At 40.3% G+C, this 26,729-nt stretch overlaps 1 protein-coding gene across 5 annotated transcripts; it reads right to left on the minus strand.

The window, feature by feature from the left end:
- Positions 1–1,920: 1,920 nt before the first annotated feature.
- dyrk4 (dual-specificity tyrosine-(Y)-phosphorylation regulated kinase 4) lies at positions 1,921–26,348 on the minus strand. Of its 5 annotated transcripts, none has more exons than XM_081698678.1 (15): positions 26,186–26,343; positions 25,473–25,542; positions 11,619–11,702; positions 9,787–9,933; positions 9,438–9,585; positions 8,918–9,081; positions 7,961–8,097; positions 6,842–6,982; positions 5,558–5,696; positions 5,283–5,364; positions 4,742–4,914; positions 4,483–4,543; positions 4,227–4,356; positions 3,803–3,957; positions 1,921–3,505 (listed from the first exon to the last, which is right to left on the minus strand). In XM_081698678.1, exons 1-15 carry the CDS (start codon positions 26,215–26,217, stop codon positions 3,186–3,188), a joined length of 1,983 nt encoding a protein of 660 aa, XP_081554804.1. In that variant the 5' UTR covers positions 26,218–26,343; the 3' UTR covers positions 1,921–3,185. The 5 variants fall into 5 exon arrangements, with proteins under 5 accessions (XP_081554804.1, XP_081554805.1, XP_081554806.1 ...); XM_081698679.1 differs by lacking the exons at positions 25,473–25,542; positions 26,186–26,343 and adding exons at positions 12,711–12,815; positions 14,594–15,147; XM_081698680.1 differs by lacking the exon at positions 6,842–6,982 and having other exon boundaries at positions 26,186–26,348.
- Positions 26,349–26,729: the final 381 nt, after the last annotated feature.

A 26,729-nucleotide genomic window follows, 5' to 3' on the forward strand; every position in this document is an offset into this window, starting at 1 on the left:
TATCCTTAGTGCATGTCCATCATCCAGTCACGGAAATACCGCCAACTAGAGAACAACGTAATTGTATGTAGAAGTAGGCAGAACCAGGAGAAGAACCAATCGTACATGGAAGTAAAACACCAACGGTGCAGCAAATAGAAGTCACAGTAACAACTAGGCTTATTACAACTACTTAAAAATGACACACGTTTCAATTAAGTCATTGCGTGATAAATAAGGAGTTATTTAAACTATTCCTGAATATAAATAGCTTTAGATCAGACGTATTATGTACTATTTGGTTGGAAGTCTTGCCATTTCATGTCCATTATAGTGCACTACATAGGGCAGATTAAGTAATTTGAGACGTGCCATTCGTCTCTGCTCCTCAAAAAAAAGTAACATGTCAACTGTTTTTAAAATAGAATTGAAAACGCAGCATTTTAATTTAGGAAATTAAAGTTTAGGAATGATTCTGTGAATAAAACAGTGCTTATTATTGTTCAGAAATATACGTTCACAGTAACTGATAGTACGCTTATTTATCTTAGACAAATGTGAAAGCTCAGGTTTTACTTCTAGTAGTATCTATCGGTTTACTGATACAAGATAGGGGAAACCCAATCGAGCCGTTTAAGCATGAATGCGGAGCTGGCAGGGGGAGCAGTGTGTTTTCATTTTGAAGTTGCTGTGATTGCAGTGGGCCTATCTAGAAAAAAAGGCCAGACCTGAATTTAGTTCCCAGTCCGGCCCTGCATCCCGTATGAAAGGCTTCGGTATCTTTCTATATTGAAAAATAAAATGCGGCGTCTTTGGTTGAATCAATACTTGATGCGATTTCTCTCGTGTTTTCATGCACATTGTTATGAGAATAACATAATAGTGAATAAGACCGAATCAGTTTCACAAGAATCAACCCGAGGAGCTCAGGAGCAGTACACCACGGGGCAGAGAATGACAGGCAAGCTGAGTGCGAGTGAGAAGACACAGGAAACAATACTCTAAAGATGAAGGTGTCTCTGTGTGTTTTCTGCCCGTGCTTAATAATATTCCAGCTGTGTAAGCGGACCACAAGTCAAATTCATAGATAACACAGTTCTTCAAATAGATATAACGCATGTGAACAGTCACTGAAGTGAAGTATTATCATAAAATATGAAATTATGTGTCATCACAACACCTGGTTTTGTTTGCAGATCTGGGTTGGGCGGGGTGAGAAGGCAAAGATAAGAGTGAGTTCAGGTGGTCATGACTATCTTATGGTAGGCTATAGCCTAGGTGTAATTTATTGGGGACGCTGAGAACTTGTCCCCACGACATTCTGAAATGGCAGATTTTCTCTCCAAGTGTACTAGTGTGACTTTAATATATTTGGATTTTTCTGGTTCGTTTGGGTAAAATTTCCACTACCAACCGCGTAATTTATTCAATAATAATTCGAGTAATAACGTTTTTACCATTAAAACGAAACGATTATGTTCCCAATGACAGAATCAGATATATATTTTATATTTAGATTTTTTTCAGATTATATATGGTCACACGATACCGAGATAATAAACGAAGCATAACTGACATTTCGTAAAACGGAAAATGATTTTTGCTCAAAGCAGATATAAACCAATTCTACAAAAAAATATATATATTTGAAAATTATAGTGCTATACTTTTAGGATTGTTTCGCGCCAACAGGTTTGACAAACGCAGCCATTCATGAAACTCTTCCTTTCAGGATGATTTCAGCGAACCCGCGTTCTGATTTGTTAAAGGCTGCAGGTCCCTTGAAAACATCTGCAGTGATTACCATTGCTAGTGGAAGTGTGTAGCTTTAGTGAAGTGCCATGTAATACAAACATGAAGGAACCACCGTCCAGCAAAAAGCTGTCCCACAATTGCGTTTGATGATACAAATGTAAGCAATAAAGCAACGAGACAATGCGGTTGTGGTTGTAAAAATATTTTCTTTCATTCATAATATGCACGATCAATACAAGAACAAGTAAAACCTTGTCTAAGTTTACATCACCTCATGGCATACACTTATAGTGCATGGCAAAATGTAAGAATTGTATATACAGAAAAACAAAATCCGAAAGCTGACATGTTAGCAATAAAGTACTTAAACATTAAAATAAAAGATACATTGTTGGTTTCAGTACTCTTCATTCTCAGTGTGAAAGCCTTTGTCATTCTTTCAAACATTATCACATTCTTCACTCTTAATACTACTTTGTCACAATCATCACCACGATCATTTTAATCAACACCAACAGAATCAAATAATTTTCTGCAAAAATGTTGTAAAAAATGTACATAATTGTGTCACATTCTGATCAAACATTTCATGTGTCTCTCTGTAAAGCAGGTGTGTCCTGCTCCTGTCTTGGACACCGTCTCTGCTGTGCTGACCTCACTAATACAGCAGAGTCATCTCATGATCAGAGTCAGGTGTACTCTATAGGAACACAATGACTGCAGTAACTCTACTGACCGTGAGAACATCTTGTTGGCTCAGGCTCATTACACTCCCATAGGTAGTAGTGATTCCATCTTACAACAAGGCTAAACCTAAACAAGAAATGGGCAAGTCGTAACAAATAATACAAACATTTTTTAAAGCATGTAGAAATATTGCACATTATAGTTGCTTGAGTATTCAACTTCAACTATATTAAAAGCTAGTGTAAAGACATTTTTACACAATGTTACTAAAAGCATGGTTACTTCAATACGATAACAGCAGGGCCTACAGCAGGGCCTAGACACAATAAATGTTCACATGAATGCATAATACTGGGTATGTGAAGAAAATGTCAGTTTTCAAGAAGGGCTCATAGGATTCATTCATTAGTCATAAAGTAAGGTCTAACCTTTCTAAGTATAGCACAAGCAGCCAAAAGCTACCAACAAGTTTGGGAATAGTGACAGCTAAATAACTCTGTTTGATGCAGTTAAAATGTACAGATTGGGATATTCATTTTACACTACTGACTTTCAGTTTTCTTTTGATTGGTAAAAAAAACAAAACCCAAAACCAGACGGTGGTAGAAGACTGATCCTAAAAGCAAGCACACACTAACCTTTCTGAGCTTCCAGCGACATAAATTCAGGGTGAGAAGGGTAGATTTCCTGCAGACTCTATCAGTGCAGCTACCCAGGATAGTCTTAACCCTGTGGCCAATGCATTCTGGATCAAAATTATATTGTTAAATGATTGGCAGAAGATAGTGAGACTCCCGCTCCTCTGAGTCTGTTTTTGATTCGGCCTGAGACTGAGGTTTAACGATGATTTCAGCGGCGCACTCCCCACTGTCTGGCTTGGCCTCTGGGTCGCTCTCTGCTTTGCTGTCTGGGTCGTTGTGTGTGTGGCGGTCCTTGCTGTGCATGGCCTCACTCTTGCCCACTCCTTCACAGGTGTTCTGCTCTGCAGAGGCGCCGATGGGCCGCAGGCGTTCAGAGGGCTCCTCAGGGCCTCTTCTGGCTGCGTTCTCCCTTTTCATTCTGTCTTCTGGACCAGACTTCTCTCCTGTGGCGTGGAAACAAGGAGTCACAGACAGGTCGGGTTTATATGAGTTTTCTTTCAATTCTGTGTACAATAATTGTAAGTTATTCTAGACACCTTCTAGAAGTATGAAAAAAGGAAATATATTGACTCATACAACAAGCAAGCTGTAAGCATTTTTATGTTTCCTTTGACAAAGTAAGGACTGCCTAATAACAGTGTAAGTTATTTATGGAAGTCTTTATTCGGTGTAAGTCACATAATATTCTTAGTGCAGGCTAAATGCGTAAAGTATATTGAGAATAGAGTAAAGTAACTCACCAGTCCTGTTGGTGGTTGTTCTGCGGCAAGTGTACTCGCAATTGTTTTCAGTCTCCCCAGGTCTCCTGAAGGGGCGGAGCTTGTTGAGGCGGCCCTCGTGGATCCACTCGTGCTGTATGCCCTCATCCGGAGTCATGCGCTTAGTGGGGTCCCATCTGCCACAGACGCAAAATCAAACGCATTTACAAAAAACATTTTTACATATCCTTCTGAGTTTAAGCATGTGTTTGGCCTGAGTGCATTTAGTGGCTGTGAGTGTGTGTGTGTTTGTGTGTGTGTGTGTGTGCCCGCACAGGCATGTATAATATTTGCAAGTATTTGCAAGTCAATGAGTGGAACTGAGTAATGAATAGACATGAATAAACATGTTTAAATGTAACTCAAACATGAGAAAAATATTGGATCCAATTTTGGATGTACATACACTAAACAGCGGCGTATAAAGTCCAAAAACATTGGATCATTGGTTTTCAGCATACTGGCAAGATCCTTGGAGTTCGGGCTACGTTTTTTCCCCTTGCTATTGGTGATGTTTCGTGGGTTTCCTTTTGAGTCTGAATGAACAACAGAACACGCAGCAGTTTAAACATGATTACATCTCCAGAGCCCACTGTTTTAGTAGTCACTACAGGGCCACTGCACCGTGATCAGTGATGTTCAGCTAGAACACCAAAACATACCAAAAAATAGCCTTCTCCTGGAAGCTGTCAGAACAAATTCACTTGGAGGTAGGTCCAGCACCTACAAGCACAGATGTATTCAAGAAATTCAAACGCAGTAAATATATATAACTCAGCATTAACAAACATGCATTTCTATCCACACTGTGAAACCTGAGTCGGAGCGAGGACGTGATGTTTCACGGTGCCATATTATTTCTGTTGTTCCACAATCAAAATAAAATCTCGTGAAAGCGAATCAAATGAAAAGCACGCAGACCTCCATGATGCAGGCGATCTGCTCCACCTCGCTCTCCCCAGGGAAGAGGGGGTAGCCCGTGTAGAGCTCGGCCAGGATGCAGCCTAAGCTCCACATGTCTATGGCCATGCTGTATGGATGGCCCAGGATCACCTCTGGTGAGCGATAGAAACGACTCTGGATGTATGTGTACACTGTAGAGAGAGCCAGACAGAAGCTTTGTAATAATAACAATAGATTAAAAAGTGGGAAAGAAAAACAAAACCTTTGTGAATGAACACGCCTGAGCTTGGAGCGGTCTGGTATCCACAATATTCAACGCCTAAGTCTTGAATATGTTTAAAAAGTCTGTGCACTTGTCTGGTTTGTATGTTACATGTCAGTCATGTTTGGACACACCAAGACAAATTCCTAGTATGTCTATCACACGCTGTGAAATAAAGTGACTGATTCTGATTCTCAAGGACATTAAAGGTCAAAGCCAGAGTGAGTATGTGGGACTGGCCATCTGGAATGGGATTCTCATGATATTACAAATGGGAAGTGGGAAGGGGGGTGTTACCTCTCTGCTGCTCATAGCAGCTTGACCCAAAGTCCACCACCTTGATATTCCCTTGCCCTCGCTTGGAGAGCAGAATGTTCTCCTTCAAAGCACAACAAAACAGGCAAAAGCATGTTAAAAACATGACCTTTAAAGACAAACACACCAAGGATTTAGGGGCATGTTTGTAATCTTCAAACCTGCCTTCTAGCTGTCACATTCTAAAACAAAGATCTCAAAAAGAGTACCCACTTCCGGGTGCTCCATAACTTCAGTGAAGACTGGAGAAAGCTTACCGGTTTGAGGTCACAGTGGATGATCTTCTCCCTGTGAAGCATCTGAAGGCACTTGAGCAGAGAGTGTGCAAAGCGGCGGATCAAAGCCAGACTGAAGCCTTGGAAGTTGTTTTTCTTGATCAGTTCGTACAGGTTTGCTCTGTGTGGAAACAAAAGGGAGGCGTAATGAAAGCATCTCTATTTGTGTAATGGAAAGTAACAGTGGCATGGCTGTGTGAGTCACGTTTGGGAAACAAAGATGCATTTTCCAGATTGCCACCTGATTAAAAAACATTTATATGCAATAACACTTTTCACCTCTAGAGGGCAGAGGGCAATTAGTTTTAAGTCGAAGGCTGAACGCCTTCCAGACCACGTCAAATACACGTAGTCTTTAACACGCTCGCTGATAAAAGTGACATCCCTCTAAAAGCTGCGTTAACTGCTAAGCAATATGAACGGGTCCTTTGAGAACATTGGTGTGAGAGTTCTGTTTGGCAACGAACGGGCTTGCAGCAGCAGCTGTGAACAGCTCCTCCTGTGGCTCAGTGTAACTGGAGACTTCACACCATGAGCAGATGATGAAAGAGATAGGGACCCAACCAAGGCATTAAGTAAAGGAATTGGTGACAGTAACAGGAGATCGGGTGGCAGGTTTTCTGAAGGTCAGGGTGCCTGAACATGGAACATATCCTCAATAAGTGCCCTAATCCATTACTTTACCCCCAAAGCATATAGCTGGACTCTCAGTCTGTGTTAACCATAGTAAACCATCCCCAGAGAAAGGTTTTCGTCAAGGTTTTACACACGTCTGATTTAAAGTAATTATCTTGTCCTGATTTGAATAGATGATGAAAACATGATGTCATCAGTTAGTAATATTTTACCCCCACCTGCTCAGCCTTGGTGATGTAGCCAAAAATCAAATGTTTCAAAGGCAAGCAAAAGTCAGTGAACTCTCAAATAGTAATTAGCATTTTGTCTTTTAAACGATTCTGAGAAAACACGCACTGCATGACAAAGGCCATCAATTTTGACCTTCCAGGGTCAAGTTTGATTTCGGCTCATCGTTACCAAGGAATGTTTTTAACTACATATGCGTCATGTGTAACACAACATAAGGTGGGGGGGGGAAGCAACACCCCATGCTTGACTCCAACTGTGCCTGTACTACACTCTCTTTTTCCATGCTGTATTAGTGGAAAGGGATGGCAGCGCGGCTAACCCCTTTATAGCTGTGGTCATATTAAATGCTTAAGGTCATCCGAATGACGAAGAGTAGGGTAACTCTTCTGGCTGCCTCACCCCAGGAGCTCAAAGGAGATGCAGAGGTGGCCGCGGAAGGAGAAGTACTCCTTCATGTGGATGACATTGTGGCAGTTGTCGCGGTCTTTCCTCCGCACAGCGTCCAGGATCTTCAGCTCCACAAGCGCCTGTTGGTGGAACCTACAGACCACCCAGCAAACACATGCCCACATCAGCACTGTGCCTTCCCATCTGATACCTTGCCTGGACAATTTTTCAGCTAAACATACACTATGAGGTCTATAAACATGTTCTGATTTGTGTTACTTTAGTAATAAAACTGAATTGATAAAGATCTTGAGTTTTTTCATTATAAAAGCTGCAGTACGTCTATTTTTAAAATCCACGTTGGTGCTACAGTTCACTAGGCTTTTATGCAGGCCCTTGTTTTTACCCAAGGCCACAAGCATTTGCATCTGTAGTTCAAGTCTAAAGCTTTTGAGTGGAGCACAGGCAGGCCCTGAGCCACTAAGCTCTCGTTTTGTCTCCTGCATTATTGAAAGGCTGTAAACCTGATGGCGTCTGTATCAGTCACATGGGGAGAGGCTCGGCCGGAGCAGCGTCGGCCCGCCGGAGCGAGGACACGTAACGCAACACCAGCAGATTCTTTTTAACACCTCTCAGAATGTCACTGTGACCTACCACCCTGTCACTTATAGATCTCAGTGCCTGGAATGACATGACATAACTGGGATACGGCGAGATAACCAGCTTCACAATAAGTCCACTTTTAAAAACGCATGCAAGGACACACACTCAGTGCTCTTGTTCCTATGTGTGACCTTTAAATGTAACTGCAATATTTTGACTCTTGACTCTTTTTTTCTGGTTTGTTCAAAATATAATTTCAAAGGAATACCTCAAGAATACTTTCTTGAAACCACTCTATACTTTTTTCTTTTGCTATTCATTTTTTAATGTGCTTTTTTTCATTTTGTAAATAACATACTCTAAATTACTCGAAATATGTCATTCATTAATTCATTCAGTTAATATTTAGTAATATTATATTGCATGTTTTCTAAATGATGATGCTGATGAATCGTGTGCAATATCGCAAGGCCTCCTACTGAAACCCGCGACAGACAGGCGCTGGAGGAGGAAGCATTTTGGAAATACCTCTTCTTGTTGCGAATGACCTTGATGGCCACCATCTCATTTGTTTTATGGTCCAGGCACTTGAGGACCTGTCCGAAGGAGCCCTTCCCGATCACCTCTAATACTTCGTAGCGGTAGGCGATATGGTCATGAAGCACCTACACGCAGACCATATTCGGAAGGTCAGTCATAGCTGGGCTATGGATAGCTGAAGCAAGGGCTATTTCAGAGTTCATCTGGCAGGAACACTTAATGTATCATGGTGGGGGAAAAAATAAATAAAAGCCTAGTCAGACAAAATAAGATCAAAAATTCCCCTTGCCACATTTGCCTTGTTATTTGTTATTTTAATCCATTTATAATTTCAGGCCCGAGACTAACCTGCTCCAAATGTATGGTGTCTGGATAAACTGCTCCAAGGTTATGTTGATAACTTTGGGAGATAAGCATGTGCTGTGTGACTACTGGAGGAGTCCTTGCTGGGGACACTAGCTCCGAACGCTTAAATAATGGAAAGAGCATGTGGTGAAAGTCTGTGTCTGAGACTGTGTGGCCAGGTCTGAGACAGGGTGGGTCAGTTCACAGGAGGAGCTGGCAGGAGATTAGCTTGCCTTTTGCTGTAATGCAATTTCACGGTTTCTTGTGAAGCTGAGTAGGAGGTCCGTGTGTCAGTAAGTATGTTGTTTTCCGAAAGCCTGAGCTGATGCAATGAAACTCAATCATGGAGAACTACACATTCAGAGAACGTGTTCATGTCATCACTTATGAGCCACATTGTCGTTGACCAACAAAATGGGACATGAACAGATAAAAACACAACGAACATGTCTTCCTTGTGTGGGCAAAAGCAGCAAGATTTGGTTTTCATATTTGTTTTATTAAACGAACTTGGATCTATGTCCTTTATCCACAAAACACTACATAAACAGGATATGGCCAAAAAGCTCTCCCAGTACCTGTGACACCATACGACATTACCTTGAGGTAGTTTCCATGCTCATCATCATAGCCAGAATTGTGTGGAGATTCCTGGCTGCCTTCTATCTTCTTGGTGTCCAGTCCCAGGTACCAGATCTCAGAGTAATCCATGATCTCCTCCTGCTCATACACGGTAAGCTGCTTCTGAAAGTGCTTCAGTGCAGCTATTGGACAAGACCAGGCATTAGTTTACGCCACTTATCTCTGTAACAGGTCAAAATCACCTGCAAAATGTGCTGCCAAAATTGTTACAGACAGTGAAAGCCTAACCTGAAACCTTTATTTTATTTTATTTTATTACTATTGTGAGTTACATAACAGACAGCCGGAAATCTGGAAACCTGGAAATAGAAAACTGAATGGTTTTCACAGACTCTTTGAACGAGCTCAACAAAAAGTATCATGGTCATTTATAAATTGACCCTTTCTCATTTTGTTCTTCATTTCCTGGAGATTTAAAGTGCAAGTTATATTCAGTCAAGCCCAGCTGGAGGGTGAATCCAGCACGGTGCCAACTGACCTGTTGGTGACATGGGCAGCTTCTGTCCCTCATAGGTCCTGATCTTCTCAAACTTGTTGATGATACTTCTGGTTAATGACTCGGAAATGCTGTCCACCGAGGAACCAAACCGCGTAGGAAACTGAGGCCTTGACCTCTCCCTTTCCTCCTGAAGGTTAGTATAAGACAATAATGCATTTATGTCATATGAATTAGTCCTCTAACTTCAGCTCTGATCAAGGAAAAAAATATTAGCTTTCAGCACATCTATCTAATCAGTGTCCTAGGGACTTGGAGCTTAGATTGGCTCTAAAAAACAATGCAGGGTTTACAGAATCACCAACCTGAAAGATGAAAACTGTTCTCTTACCTGACTTTGTTGGACATTCTGCACCAGCTGTTTTACAATGTTGGGTAAGGTGCCATCTGTTTGGTGTAGGAGTCTGCCATTGGTCACCACCACCTGTTTGATTGGTGGATCAAGTTGAGGCAAAGTGCCAGTCCTTGTCCTGCGCTTCTACAAGACACATGAGAAGGATATCAGCATCCAAAGGTGATGACAATAGAGCAGAATGGCCTTTCAGGAGGATTATATCAATTTTCAGAGTTGGGGACATGGATTAATTAAAGAAATATATTACCCAGTAGATGTATTTTGTGTAAGAGATGAATCCAGTGTCACTGATGAGTTGAGCGTCAACTGACTGAAGTGAAACTTTAATGAATTGTGCTGAAACTGGATTTAATCTAAAACACTGCCACCCTGAAACTACTTCCGATAAACACACAACCTCCCAGCTACTTAGCTTGCTTGTTAACCATGTTGACTTAACCCCTGGGTAGAAGAAGAAATTTCAAAGAAGGGAAAAAAATGAGGAGTAACAAAAGCTAAAGTGTGTGCTTTGATAGGAAAACACCAGAAACCTGAAATGCTGATGAGCTTTCTGAGCCTTTTATATATGAAAGCTTACAAGGCATTGCAACAGTACTGTATTGCATATAACTGTTTATGTCAATGTAGAGATGGGATTTCTGCATCCAATTTACAGTGATTCATAAGTCTCAGCAGTTTTCCAGGCAATTATTTGTTTTAGGTTTGGGCATAACTGTAGCATCAGTAACAATGTGCTATTGAAAACACTTTAGTTTAGAACCAAGCTCACATTTCATGAAATCAACTGTGTATCTAATGTATGAACGGTACCATAATCATTGCTGCGTTTGTGCCAAACTCTTATTATAATTTTACTGCAGAGATCTTCCAGATACAGCAATAAATATTGTAAAAATAAAATGTTGGGCAATATATCAGGGAGAAGGTTCATTTGCACACTGCAGTTTTTTTCCCCCCCTGACCTGAAGGTTCAAACTCAGAGCTCGACAAATTTCTGGGCCGAAAAAGGAGCAACCCCATCTATAGATAGATATGATATTTAATCTCATGCTCCAAGGCTGCTGCAGTATCTGCCAACTTGATTATGATGCATGGAGACAGAAGCTAAATTTAGTGCAGAGGTACCTGCACAACCACGTAAGTGGGTGAATACAGTAGCAAGGTTGTAAACAAGAGGCACCCAAGCTGTCCAGGTAATGCAGCTATTAAAACCACAGTCAGGTCAACGGACTCTGGCAGGGAGAAGCTCTGAACAGCCACTCCTCTGGGGAGTGGTGCAGATGGTCACCGCAGCCCTCATTAGGGGCTATGCAAAGGAATGCATTTAGTCAACTATTAAAGGAAGTTAAAGGCCTGTTTAAAGGAAACATTACCATGCCATGCAGTAAATACTTAGATACTCTAACATTATCAGTTTTGCTTGAAAATGGTAGTTTACTAGCTGACTAATAGTTTTGAGGATGATCACATGGTTTCAAAGGAGGAACTAACCTCCAGTTTGTTTTTTCCTAGAACTGCAACAAGGGAACACATTCATCCTAAGCCACCACCAGCCTTCACCAGTCACTGTACAACATTCCATACTGACCAATATAAATTGTAATTTTACCTAGTGCACCTTTAACACAAGCACCTTCCATAGGAGCTTTGGATTGGCCACCCACTGTCAGACAGAGATGGCTGAAGTATATGAGAAGAATCTATTTAAATCCAAAGCACCTTATGAAGGGAGGTGCTACTCTATTTCAGATTTTTGCATGGTGGGCAGTTCTGTTCAGAGTCACCCCTGTACATTTGAGAGGGTGTACCTGGGAGAGATTGCGGTTGGTTCCCAGGCGTGCGTCTTCCACCTGTGCCCTCGGTGGGTGAGGGAAAGCTTCTGGTCTAGCCGCCTGCAAACACCAACAGATAGAACATGTGGTGAGCGGGCAGCCTCCCACGTTCCATGGCTTCTGCTGGACCTCGATGGAGGGCCCACTGTGTAGGAAGCTGCGTGAACACTGAGGGAATCATAATGGAACTAATAGATAGCTCTGTTCCCCAAACCTGGATGACTCATCAAGGTCTCCATTCATAATCGCAATATTTTCAGAGAGGAGTTGAGATGTGCACTGCTTCAAAAGATGGCATTTACAAAACAGATGTGAACATTTTGTTACTGCGGTGTCCAATAACTGATAGTGGGTCTAATGTAGGATTAGGTAAGATGAGGCATTAGCCATATAATGTCATTTCATTTGGTTATGTTGTACTATATTATCTGAAGAGAAATGGCACCACAAGAGAGTCAATCTGTTGCACAAAACATTAAAGTACTATGAATAAATCAGATGTTACACTAAAACTGGCCAAATCTACATGACAGATTTAATGTGAACTTGCTATAAAAAGCAGTGGCTTTCGGACTGGTCCATATTTCACAAAACAACTTTAATCTCTCTGGAGATGAGGGGGCAAGGTGCCAGTGAGTCCTGAAGAATCATGGTGCCATATTAAGGTATGTGTGGAGGAGAAGAAACAAACATGCTCTAATATTAATCATGGGGACAACATGTCTGTAGTGGTGACAGGCAACATAAAAGACAGATTCAAATCCCAAGACTAATGGGTGTTATCTCAGCTCTGCCAAGCCCCAGTACCAGAGGGTTCACACACAGTTCACTTTTCTGTGCTCATATAAACATGATTAATAAAGGACATATTAATCAGATTAAAGGTTTAAAAGGTAAAATTGGTATATTATACAGCGTAGTAAATCAGGGAAAGAACTTCAGTTTACGCCTGTTACGCCTCCAGAAGTGAAATTTGACTCCCTTTGCAGTAGAGTGTCTCTGGGTTAAAGGAAGGCTTGTGCAAGGAGGATACAGCAATTCAGATGTATGCAAGCAATTCAAACATACCAGTCTGGTAGAGCAAAAAAGAGTCTTGCAATGTGATGACATGGCATATGCTTCAGGGTTTTGGGTGGTTCTTACACCCTTAATCCAACATCTTTTCTACTTTTTCTGAAACACATTTGTACATTTGATACACAAGTATTTGGCTTGGAGAGGCACCTGCCCCAAAGGGAGATGTTGGCTTAGCAGAACCATCACACACACATTTGGGTTTGGACAGATGTCATAAAGGGTGATGTGTGTGAAACATGTAAAATTAGAAAGAACAGAGATTTAAAAAGTTCCCATCTAAAATCACATCCAATTTGAACATGTATTAAATAAGATAGCTGATGCAGATTTTAATTTTAACAACTCAGTACAGAAATGACAGGAACAGAAAGGAACATATATTCAGTTTGTATGAGCTCAGATGTCCAATGTAGGTCAGTGGCTCAAACACATTGGAATATTAACACCTGTGCTGGTTTTCAGGCATTCCCTGTACCTTAGAGTTGATATCGCTATATGGATCAATATGGAAAGCATAGCAGAGTCTAAGAAAACACCTCACCTAAGCCAGCTAATTGATTTAAGCTACACAACTGTGCAAGCAATACACACTTTAAGAAAGGAAAATGCTTTTACTATGCATTTACTAAGATCCTTTATTGCAGCCTGGCAGAAAATTAACTGAAATCATCCTTGTTTCAAACTAATGTGATACCAAAATAAAACAGATAAATCGGTTTACATGTGTTGATACTGATGTGTCTTACCTTAACACAAAATTCAAGTAAAAGTCTGAGAGTGACAGCTCTCTTTAATGATTCAACTGACATTCTTATAGCTATTGGTGCATGTACAATTCAAAGGATATGAACTCTTTAATCTGCTTTGCTGAGTTTCTGAAAATGATTAAGGGAAACAGATTACTGGGACTCATTTGTGTTACTAATCAAATGAGAGCTCATTTATTCATTTGTTTTTATTTTTTGTTTGTACTGATAAATACAGCTTTTGCTCACAGCTGAAATCAAGCCAGGCAATGTTTCCCTAAACCAACCGACAACATTAAACTAGTCGAATTTTACAATACACAGCACTGTAAAGTATTTGAAAGCGGCTGTCTGAATTCCATGGGGCACGGATATAATTAAAGGGACAGAGTCCAATACTACAGAATTTTAATATAATATTAACATGGGGCATGAGTATAATTTAAAGGACAGCATCCTGTACTACAGAATATTAAAGTAATATTAACATGGGACACGGGTAAAATTAAAAGAACAGCATCCTATACTACAGAATATGTAGTGCTTAATGCTTAGTGGGATAAACCTTGTTCCAGCATGATCTGTGTCATTTATTACCAGTGCCTTCAGATGTATGATGTATAGTTGGACAGTTGGCCTCTTATTGACAGCAACTGACTAATCACGTCTTGCAAAAAAAAGTTTTTAAAATGTGGCAGGGGAATAAGTAATTTAAACAAACAGGCCCTCAGAGCTAAATAAAAATAAATAAAGCAGAAGCAGTAGTCATAAAAAGAAATAAAATTATACTTAAGATGAACTGCCAGCGATACAATGTAGGACAGGTGGCAAAATCCAAGTAGTCTTTGAGCGTTCCAGCAGGATAATAAACAATAAGAGGTGAACGGTAGAGGGAGGCACACTGAAAGAACCTTAGAATAATATATGCGCCCTTTCACGATGTTCCAGCCCAGTGTCATTTGTACGTAACAAAATCCACCCATAAAGGTTTAAGGATTACATGTCTGTATAGTACTACACGCTGACCGACGTTCATTTGATTTAGAAAATCAGCATTTTAAAACACCTTTGAAACTCACATTTCATACATGACATTACCCTACAAGAAAGTCATGGGAGGGATCTTACCTTGTTGATTTCGGGGAACATGTCCCTTTTGGAAACTTAAGACACGGGGTATTTAAATCATGGCAGCGAGGCAAGTATAAAAATGTCGATCGCTATAAAATCCAGGTGTAGAAACATAATTAAATTATCATTAAATTCTTTCAATCAGGTTACGAAAGGCCTTTTCAAAAGAAAGAGCAGCAGAAAAACGTCCAAACTGTCGGAAGTTTGTCTAAAAAGCTTTCGTCAGCAAAAGATGAAATAAAGAGACGAGCTGTCCGTTGCTCCGCTTTGCTGCGTACGCCCCGAGATGCGCCACATGCTCAGGTTTTCCACGCCGAAGGCAGTTGCTCTCCGACTGTACAACACACGTGTATGTTGTCTGCTTACCTATCATCGAACACCTACTGCACAAGAAACGGGGCTCTAAATGTTGGAGAGCATTGTCCGGGCGGTCTCCGACACTGACACTTTAGCAGCCCTTGCAGAGGGTGCTTGACTGGCGAGCTTTACAGATCGCATTTTCCTCGCAGCACCGCCTCCCTCATCTAGCTATGTTATGTCTTCTCTCTTAAGTTTCCAGCGGTCAAGGAGCGATGGGCCAAAGGCGACTGTAATAAATTCTATCCATCACTACGTCGTTACTTAGTAAGCGGCCTGTAATTCAAAACGGCAGGCAGAGGCAGAGGTCAGCGGATAGGTCCAAAATTGCAGCTCAAAGAGCAGAAATGTTAATTATTGTAAGGTGTACATAAATCGAAACTTGATATCCAAACTTCAAATTCAGAAACAACAACAATGTATTACAACAATTAAAAAATTAGAAATCAGATATAAATATTGCAATCAATGCTTATAATAATGAAATGAAAGCTATAAGGAAGAAGCTATAAGAAAAATAGCTTTTTTCAACTTAAACTATTGCCCACAGGCGATGAATCACTTGCCAAAAGTAAAAAATAGTAACAGGTCACGAACCTTCCACTGTAACATACCTCATAACTAGAACTTGCCATGCACATGTAAGAAGTTGGCAGAAAAGGTAACTGTATATTACACAAGATGACTCATTAAGAGCATCACAAACCACATCATTCTGAATAAAAAATCAAGCAGCTAAGTTTATTTCTGTAATTATCTGGCAAGGACTTTGGCAGGAACATTTGGAGGAGGAAGAATACAAAGTGCTCTTGAACTACAACAAGAAATTAGAAGGCCAGCGAAGTGGTATATTCTTGAAAAATGATAAAATATGTTAATATATGCATTGCATAGTATTAAGTTGGTAACAGACATAAGCAAGCAACATATGCTTGATACAATATGGTGCACCATTTAAATTTTTAAAATTGTATAATTCTTTGAATACTTCAATTTTATAATGCATTTTCCACTAGCTATTTGGGAAAAGTAATAAAAAAAAAAGAAAAAAAAAACACCGAACAAAAAAAAAAACCCAAAATGAAATAAATAAAAACAATGAGTAGGAACTTTTAAAAATTGAATATGTAGACTACAGTGACAGTAATGGATATCAGCTATCTTGATTTGCTGGTTTTAGAACTGATGTTAACAGAGCCCTGGTTAATTAAGCATTCAGCTTAATTATGTTTGATTCAGCACCTCACATCCATTCTATTGTTGAATATACATTTAATATCCTTGTTACACTGCCTGACTCTGGCTTTCTTTGCATGCTTACCACTGAGATATTCACACATGTACCATCTCTCATGGATTAATGCTATATTAATTGGCTAGTTTTTATTTATACTACAAAAGTAGATAATATTGCTCTGACCTCTCAATGTCTACATTAGTTGACTGTGGCCAAATGTCACATTAAATATTAAAATGGCGCCCAACATCTGCCAGCTGACGTTAAAAGATGCACTGTCTACAAAAATCAGCTTACAAAAATTACTTCTAGAAGGTTGTTAAATCAAACGAATGGCTTTTATAAAGTATATTTCAACTTAACTAGCTAGTTGTAATCAAATGTTAGCAAAGCCAGCTAAGCCAGTATGCCTAAAATTCCTATTTCTTCATTAACCTAGTTAGCTAACTGCCTTGCTGGCTAGCTAAGTACCTTCCTAATATTTTATAATGTGCTATCACTGTGCTGAATTATTTTAATTAAATATAACTACTCCACCTTACAGCAAGTATTGACCTTTATGACAAACCTAAACTGTACTTTTCTCATTCTGTCCTACCTCAGAACAGAAATATGAGAAATATAAATAAGTAGCAAAAAGAATACTATAATAATATTTGTTTAATATTAAACAAATGTTTACAAGATTTTATTTTGATTTAATCATCACTGACTAAATATCAGGACAATCTTTAAAGTGTCATTATTGAGGGTACTTACATACTTATTCTAGGGGTATACTTATCCTAAGTATATAATCTTGCACATATGCATCTAAGCAGGATATACTATGAACTGTTTTTTAGAGTCTCTAATTCACTTATAATTATTGTTTGTCTCAACAGCAATGGAACAAATCTCCATTCCATGGGAGCAAAATAAAGGTTCACTAAACCTTATGGAATCTCAATTACCAATGTGGGTTTTTTTGGGGGAGTGTTAAAAAAAAAAAAAATCGTGCGTGCATCCACTGAAGATGGAAGATAACGGAATGAATCATGAAATTAGTGTGACAAACGCCAGTTTAAGAGGTTATGCAACATAATCACAACTATTGTTTATGATGATAGGGTTCTTTTCTGATCCCTCTTTCATAGCTTGAGTTAAACTAGTCAGGTCTGATTTTTTCATTTTAAATAACGAAGTGATGAGGCATCTCCTGATTTAATTGTAGGATATGAGAAATAATAGATAAGTTAGAGATTTTTAGAGTAGCCCTATGTCATTTGACCTTCATATAAAGAGGAGAGTAGTTGTTTATCCTAATGTTAAAGAGACATATCAGTGTGAAGAATCATTTAAAAAATTGTAAAACCATTCATATAATGAAAAAGTTCTTTACCAACTAAAGGTTCTTCCATGAACCCTACACCCAGTTAAAGAACCTTTTAAGAACCTTGGTTTAAGAGTGTGGGCAGAAACATTGCAGCCTACATGTTTGGAGGGCAATTGTTTTCTTATTGATTTAGACTCTTCTTATATCTATGCCCATGTGTATGTTATGTCTGCCTTATTAATTTAAGCATATCTATACAACTGAAATTTGTCTTAGGAACTGGAACAGCCCCTATCTAACATCCATACATGACAGAATGAGAGATAGTTGTTTTCACTTGTGAGTAATTGTTTCCTAGATAAACAGCAAGCTGTTGAAACACCACTGAATCAGAATGTGGGTGTGTGTGTGTGGGGGGGGGGGATGTGTCACGACAAACGAGCAGCGCATATGAAGAAAAGCTGTGGCTGTAACCCTGAAGTAGTCCAGTAATCAGAGCAAGCCACAGAGATGAAATGTTCTTGATGGAGTGGTCCTTCAGCACATTAAGCCTCAGAGATGACACACATATGCATGCACGCACGCACGCACAAACACACACACACACACACACACACACACACACACACACACACACACACACACGCATTTCATGCCAGTCTTGTCATCTTTAAGCTCATGTTAATCCCATTTACATGCCCTCTGCAAGCAAGATTGGGTTCCCGATGAATATCTCACACATTTACACTGTGCAACCAGCAATGGAAATGTCTATCATAAACAGTAGCTCTTAATAACAGCTGTTAAAGAAACTTTAGATGATAATAATAAACCTCAGGTTACATTTTGAAATTATAAAAGAGTCTTTCAAGTTTTTCTGATAACACACATTTGATATCTGCACAGTAATTGAATTTATGACTGCAAAAGTGTATATTTGCCTTGGAATAAAGGATAGACAATTTTCAATAAAAACTTTAATCATCCCAGGCTTTTTTGCTCAGAGTAGCCTGGTTAGTGATAACAAGCTGGTAATATTTTTCTTATTCGATCTGAGCAAACATCATAACACCGAAAGAATCAATAATTCAGCTCAGAGTTAACAACTGAAATAATTAACTCAAGCCTGCTCTCAGACATGGCAAGCCGTCCCAGTCATTTATTAGCAATGTTTTTCTTAGGTTACACTATATTCTTGAACAGCCTGTTATGGTTACTAATCTATGCCCTAAAACTTAAACTATTTCATGTGCATATAGTTGGAGAAAAAAAGCATGTTTTTAAATAACAATATTCAAAAAATTGAAGTGATTGAAGATCTTTACTGTAATCTGAGGTAAAATTATACATCTCATTATGGCTATTCACAATGAAGTATAAATCAGCATAAAACATCTTAAAAGAAGCCACAGAGGAAACAGCCAAAACACATAATTAATAAACATATGTGCTCATATATTGTCTATGGTGCTATTTCAACCATTTCTGACTAACTTAAGCAATGACACAGCACAGTTTGTTGACAGCCTGCTTTGACTCTTTACCTCTGGCTGTACTCTCCTGTTCCTCTGGTTGCAGCTTCCCCAGTAGCTCCAGAGGAACTCAAAGCAACAGCAGGTTGGCGAAGGCCCATCTTCCCACATGACAGGGCTTCCAGTCCATGCTGGTTCGGCCTTTGCCTGCCCTTCGTCCCAGAGTGCTCAGATAACTGACTAATTAATTAGGCTGCATCTCATTTTGAGAAGGGATGTTCTCTGCCCAAGAGTTCTACACCTCTCTCTCTCTCTCTGTCAGACTGAGCTCCGCATAGTTACTGCTTACAAGCTTTTTCTTTTCATTCGTAATATCTACTCAACCTTAATGCTAGGAAGCTCACCGGTTATGAAGCTTGAAGCTATGAAATCTCAGCTGGTGCTCCTCACACTTCGCTCTGTTCTCAGACCTGCGAGATGTGTCTTCCGGTGCACTGCTCTGGCTCTCTGTGCCATGATCCTGGCTTGGGTAGAGGCAGGCGGATGCAATCGCACAGGGAGCCTGCTTGCATGTGGAGGGGGCGCCACAAGGGATTCGTCCTGATCCGGAGACCAAGTCAGGGGTTCTCAGCACTGCCTTCCTCTTCCTGCTTGGGGGGCATCAGGAGGAGGGCAGGGAAGCTCATTTAAGAGCCCGCACAGGAGCAGCTGTGACTGACTGGGTTCTCTCACCTTCCCCTCCCTCCCTGCTCCTGTCTCCTAGAGACAGATCCTCCCAGGCTGTCATATTTCCTCCCCTCTGCTGTTCATTCCCATGGGATAGTGACAAACATCTGCGAAGTGCAGAGAGGAAATCCTATCCCCCCCCCACCCCATTGAGTACATGTCAGCTTTGGACTGCAGCACAGCACTAGCTCCAGATAGCTCCAGCACCAGAAAAGAGTGGGGAAAGTTATCTCTGCCCCTTCATAATGCAATCTCAGCCATTTCCTAGAGGAATCATATTCCTCTCTTTGGAGTCTTGGAGGAGAATCAGATAGCTGATAAGAATGTGTGTGCATAGCATATAAACAGAATTAAGAGGGTCTGAGAAGTGACTGTGGTACTGTTCTCACACAGCCTGACCTAACATAATGTGACAGATAATGTGAATGTGTTTTACTATCGACATCCAGGCTGAAATAACAATAAAAGCCTACAAAACATATTTAGCAAACATCCCAACATGGATCTGTGTGCCTTTTGACTATCAATAATTAATAGGGGAAAATGAACAACTGGCAGGACATGCTAACCGCTTCCTCCCCAACGCCCCTATTTGCATTCTGCTGAGACTGACTAATCTAATGATAACACCATGGCAACTGCCAATCACAGGGCAGCAGGGCTTGGCTCTGGATATCATTATGCTCTGCTGAGTGCCTGACACGAGCTGCCAGTCAATGGCCTGGATTGCAGTCACGCTGCTCCACAGCATCTGTAGCAACCTGTGCTGCGTGGGAAATGGCTGACCAGGTGATACCAAGGGCACATGCTGACAGCAAGAGAGACGATGCGCTGTGACGGCCGCAGGGATTAGTCACATGATCCACACAAACTGGTAGAGCATAGAAGCAGGAGGCTGGGCCAAATCAATTACTATACGTGCAGCGCGGCCTGCCTCGTTACTTGAGACTGAAGCTTTAGTTACACAAGAGATGCTTGTTTGTTTTCAGGGAGAGAGTCAGAGATGCATTACTTTACCATTACATGGCTAAGGAGGAATGTGCAGCAGTGCTGTCATTTATGAAGTTATGTTTTGGGTTTATATAAACACTGTTTTTCTTTTGAAGAGGAAAAAAATGAAAAAGATATAAAGTATCAAAGATAATGAGACCTCAGTATTCTGTGACACACACAGGTAAAGTGATATACTACAGACATAGGCATACTGTATATTTATAAATGTTTTTCTAAAATAGACCTTTGATAGCTAGAAGTAGGACAAAATAACTATTTTGCTAGCTACTGGAAAGAGACGAGGGGATAAAATAGAGAGACCCTACAAAAAATAGCTTTTCTGAGAAGAGGTAAGATAAGTAAGATCATCTGTTAGGTCATCTGTCCAGACACTGTAATCCCCACTGCCCACACAACAGTAGCAATATAACCCATATTTTCTACATCATTTTTATCCCAGCTGGACACTTAGAACTCTTTGATCCTTTTGTAGCCAGATGGCAAACAGGCCATAGGTTTGATTCCGCCGATTTCCAATTTTTGATCCTGGGTTGAAACAAGTGACAAACTAAGGCCATTCTCTAAGGTCTAGGCCACTAAGGTCACTGTCCTCTAACCTTCTGCTAAAGTTATCACTACATGCTGCACCTGCTATTTCAGTAACTGGTACAGACAGGGTCCTGACTAACAAAAATAAATGCACCAATTAATGCCTGAATTATTTTAATTAAATATAACTACTCCACCTTACAGCAAGTATTGACCTTTATGACAAACCGAAACTGTACTTTTCTCATTCTGTCCTACCTCAGAACAGAAATATTGAGAAATATAAATAAGTAGCAAATATAATACTATAATAATATTTGTTTAATATTAAACAAATGTTTACAAGATTTTATTTTTGTTTTAATCATCACTGACTAAATATCAGGACAATCTTTAAAGTGTCACTATTGAGGGTACTTACCTACTTATTCTAGGGGTATACTTATCCTAAGTATATACTCTTGCACATATGCATCTAAGCAGGATATACTATGAACTGTTTTTTAGAGTCTCTAATTCACTTTTAATTATTGTTTGTCTCAACAGCAATGGAACTAATCTCCATTCGATTTTTAGGATACATCTCTTACTATGAGAGAGAAATAGTAGTGTTTACTACAGCGTAAGGCATGGGTTGTCCAACATCCCACTCCATCCCTTATCCTACCTCATCTCTGCTTTTCTCCCTTTGCTTGCCGTCCGTGTGTACCCAAGGGCCCATGTCCACTTCGATCAGTGATGCCTACTCGTGAGGATGAATCCGTTCTGAGGTGATATGGCAAGTATCAGCCACTCAGGCAGAAGAGGAAGGGCGCCAGTGTTAGCGAGCCCTATCCGATGAAACAGCCGGCTGGTGCTGTCATGCTTAGGCATGAACAAGGAAGCAACCTGAGGCTGGGCCAGTGAGTGACAGAGGCAGGTGCATCAGGGGATCCAGACCATATACAGGATGGCAAGTATGTGTGTGCATATGCGTGTGTGTGTGTATGTCTGTGCATATGTGTGTGTGTGTTGTGTGCGTGTGTGTGTGTGCAAGTGTGTGATTGGTACTGCCCAATGGTTACATTTATGCTCAGTTATTCATCAGACATGAGATGCTCATTTCATATATGAATCCATATTGCTTTGTATACAAAACTGGACATTTGGAAAAACTGCCTAAATTAAATTAAATTGGGTAATCTTGTTAGATGCATAAGATGACATGGATTCTATGTTTTCACTGACTGCATTCAATCAATCTATCTAAGCAATGACTAAATGTAGGGAAAATTGAAAGACAGGTAATATTGAAAGACAAAGCAAACAAACAACAAAAAACTAAAAAACTAAAACTAAAACAAAACCACAGTTTTATGGACCCGAGGAAATGTCTGAACTCCGTAACGATGACTATGTACACCATAGTCATCACTGCTGACTAACGGTGTGAAGCTGCTGTCCAAGGTGCTGGAGAACAGGCATCTGAAGAATTCTCTCAGGTAATCCGAGAATTGTTCTCTCTCTCGCTCACTTTCTCTATCTCTCTCTCTCTCTCTCACACACACACACACACACACACTCACACACACATACACACACTCACACACACTCACACATGCATGCACAATTAAATCATCGTGACAGCTGAGGCCACCACTTACACTTCAGCAGTATTACTGCATCAGCTGGCTAATATGCAAACACATGCATAGACAGATGCAGATACAGACAGGGTTAGACCGGGTTTAGACAGATTTAGTCCATTTACCTTCTCCACCGTTCAATGTGTTCACTATCCACTATGCATTATTATTTAGTCTGCATAATTTAATTCCTTCCACCCACAATCACAATCAAAAGAATTAATTTACTGGTAACCATCATGTAAAAAACAAGAATCAATTTGAATGCAGAAATTCATAAACAAGATGGCGTTCATCATAATACGGAGTCCTTTTGTTCTGCTTTAATGGATGAACTGAAGAATGACAACTGTTGCTTCTTTAATATTTTCTAAGCAAGCAGTGTTGGTGTGGAAACCAATATTATTCATACTGTTTGTGTGTGTGCGCATGATACACGTGTATGTTGCCAACAGTAGCAGCTTCTGACAGAGCCTCCTGCTTACTAAAAGATGACTGGGTCTATAACCTACCAATCTGCCAATCTGATTACAGCTCATTCGGATGACAGGGCATCCCAGCTGACATCTATCCCCAAAACATCTGGCCAGAGTATATCAACAGAGGCTGCTATGCCTCACCTCACCAGTACCAGACCATCCACCATTTTTATCCCATTGCTTTTATGTTGTTGGCAACCTCTGCACAATGTAGAAGGGAAACAAAGGTACTTGGGTTCAGTCTGCCTCACGAGCTAGAAAACATGTTCCACAGAGGAGCTATGGATCTAAAACCAACACATTCGTTCACTGTGTCTTACTACGGGTGCAGGCAGGGAGAGATGGGTATTATCGGGTGAAAGCTTCATCGGTGTAATGGCTGCCTGGCTGGGATCTACTCTGTAGGGGGTTGGTAGCTCAGTCCACTGCTGGTGATTCCCTGGTGAGTTTGTTAATATTCCACAGGGTGCACTGGCAATGTGAGACTGTGGATAAAACTATACATTTTAGAGCTGGGCAGGACAACACCATAGCATGGCTACAAGGAAATGCATTTCAAAAAGGTACCAGTTCGATAGAATTACTTTAGCAGGCCGGTATTCCACATCAGAATCGGGATTCAGAATCAGAATCGGGTTTTTTGGTCAAGTATGCTGATAGACAGACAAGGAATCTGGCTCTCGCTCTTGGTAACTCTCAAGAAGCTTACAATGTCACAAGCCTAATAGCTCTTCTGTACAAAGCCCTCTGACTCAAGTGCCTGTAGACTGCCAGCACTAAGTATCACAGTCATGGAGGTGACACATGCTTATAGCTTTCCAGATATTTACTACAAAATGTTAATTGTTATCATCTTACACCTTAAATGCCATTGTCTGCGGTATGGCGGTGGCTGAATCTACAGTTTAAATGGCATATGACAAACAGAAAAACTCAGAGGGATGTGAAGCACATTAGCGTGGGATGACTATGTGGTGAGAGAGTTCCCTCTTTAAACAGATGCAGCGCTGCCCACTGTTTTAGCACCTTCTTAGAAATGCTGTTTTCGTCAAAGGAGACAGAAATAAAATAACACCTCCCAGCAGAACAGCACAAAGCACAGCCCCTTGAGCAAAGTGCCAGTGGTTTCCATGGCAGCGCACTCTGTTCAGAATAATAGGGCCCTCTCGGAGACTCAAAAAGCTTCAAGGTTTATTCTGCCTCTCCTTTCTCTTAATGACCAACACTTACGTAAACACCAAAGTAAAGGCCCACGTTAGCTCTGGATGTAGTACCACTGGCACGACTCAAATGACACATGACTCGGAGCACTGTTTATAACATAACAATGACTTAATAAGGATTAAAATGCTAACACCTCAGAGAGAATTCTAGAAGTATAATAAGGATAAAATTATATCACTTCAAAATAAAACTTTCGTGTGTCTTGTGTACCTATTCTGTTTCTGTGTGTTCTACACCTCTGGCTAGAAGGTGCTATTCCCAGCTGTCGTGTCCTGCATTCAAGCCGATTAGTGCTGACTGCAGAGAAAGCCAGCCAGAGAAGCTGATATACCGACAACATTAATCTCTTTGCTAAGAGCAAACTATTCAGCAACTCTGCACTTCCAGCTCTACAAATAAATAAACGCTCAAACCGGTTATCTGGTGTCACTGAATCAGTGAGTGTCTACATAAACTTGCAAAGAAACACAGTATGTTGCTGTGAGTTGTCATCTGGAACACAGTGTTCTGACTTTTAGGATGTTTGTTACCTTGAACAGCGAGCAGTTTGGGCAAAGGTGTCTTAAATGCACTGCAAAATCCCTCTCAGTTTAACACCAGAATTAGTCTTTATGAGAAACAATGTCTCATGGCCTTGCCATAAATACAACTATGTGCAGGCTGTGACAGCATGGGGGATTGCACATTGCACCGATGGTGATTTGGGGAAAAAAGAACGAAACAAAGAACAAAGAAGAGCCCAGCTGAAAGTGTGTAGAAACAGGAGTTCAGTGGGAAGCGTGTGCTCCTAGTAAATCAGTCCGGTGGACACACACAATGACTTCTAACCTTTCTTAATCTGCTGAACACTTTATACCTGATTCAACTGGCACTAAACCATCAAAATAAAGAGAGGCTACCTTTTTCAGTAGTGGAAAGTTCTGGTTTCTGTCATTTATGAGTGTCTCCAGCTTCTCTCTTGTAATCTTTCTGCTCAGGAAAGAAAGTTCCATAGTTAACAATAAGCTAATTTAAGCATTATATAAAATTACCATACCAATGCAGTCTGATCTTAAAATCATATCTAACAGCTGCTATAGCAATTCTCTTGGTGATGCTGTTAGACGTCTCAGCGGAGGTCAGGTCTACTGCAAAAAAAGTGGAACTACTGACCCCAGGTGGCAAAAAGTAGCTTCATGTCAGCAATAAAACCTATTGTATACCACATTGTCACATTTGTTCAGCAATGCTTATGAACAGACGTAGGCATAGAGACCGCTTACCCAGCCTATGTGTACAGTCGTTCAATACTTAAATTATAAACAGGCCTAAAGAAACCCCTGTCTTTGTCAAAACTTGTAGGAGCATGGCGCAAATGGAAGCGAACGACATCAAACACCAAACCTACACTTTTAAAGTTAAATTTAAGACTAGTGTTCTTTACCATTCTGATTTTATATATAACAACACATTAATACGTTTTATATTACATGTGTAATAGAATCTAGTTAATAGAATATATATATATATATATATATATATATATATATATATATATATATATATATATATATATATATATATATATATATATATATGTATATATATATATAAAACCAAGGATAATACTTACTTTCTGTCCGTCATTAGGGCAGTAGCGTTCATTTTCGGAACCTCGGAGGTACTTAGTTGATTTCGGTTTAGACACAATTCGGTATTTTTCCCTCTACCAGCTCCAGAGCAAACATGGATGTGATCTCAAGTTGATGCCCATGAAAGCGCGCTTGGGGACTCCTGCCTTCTCTACCGCGCCTCCACGCTACGCAATCTAAGCACATTTACACACGCACACCTACTTTAAAGTACTCTTTGCACCCTTTGAACTAACCACATAGAATCTAGAGGATACTAACGCTACAGTTCCAAATTAAATTAGGCCTTTTTACAGTTTAAGCCACTGATGTGCCTGCAATTTGTCTAAAGCTTTGTGTAAACGCAGGAATCAGTTCACTAGGCTTCCATAGTAGCCCACTAAGAATTCCGTTCAGTAAGGCTCTATTTCACGATGAGCTACTTAGACAAACGACCCTTCTGTTCACTACTGCTCTGTCAGTGATTTATGTTTGGCAGACAACCTGTCAGTAAATATTAAGATGGTAAACAAATGAGACGCACTA

Source organism: Electrophorus electricus, chromosome 16, assembly GCF_041902795.1.
Source record: "Electrophorus electricus isolate QZ-2024a chromosome 16, ASM4190279v1, whole genome shotgun sequence".
NCBI lineage: Eukaryota > Metazoa > Chordata > Actinopteri > Gymnotiformes > Gymnotidae > Electrophorus > Electrophorus electricus.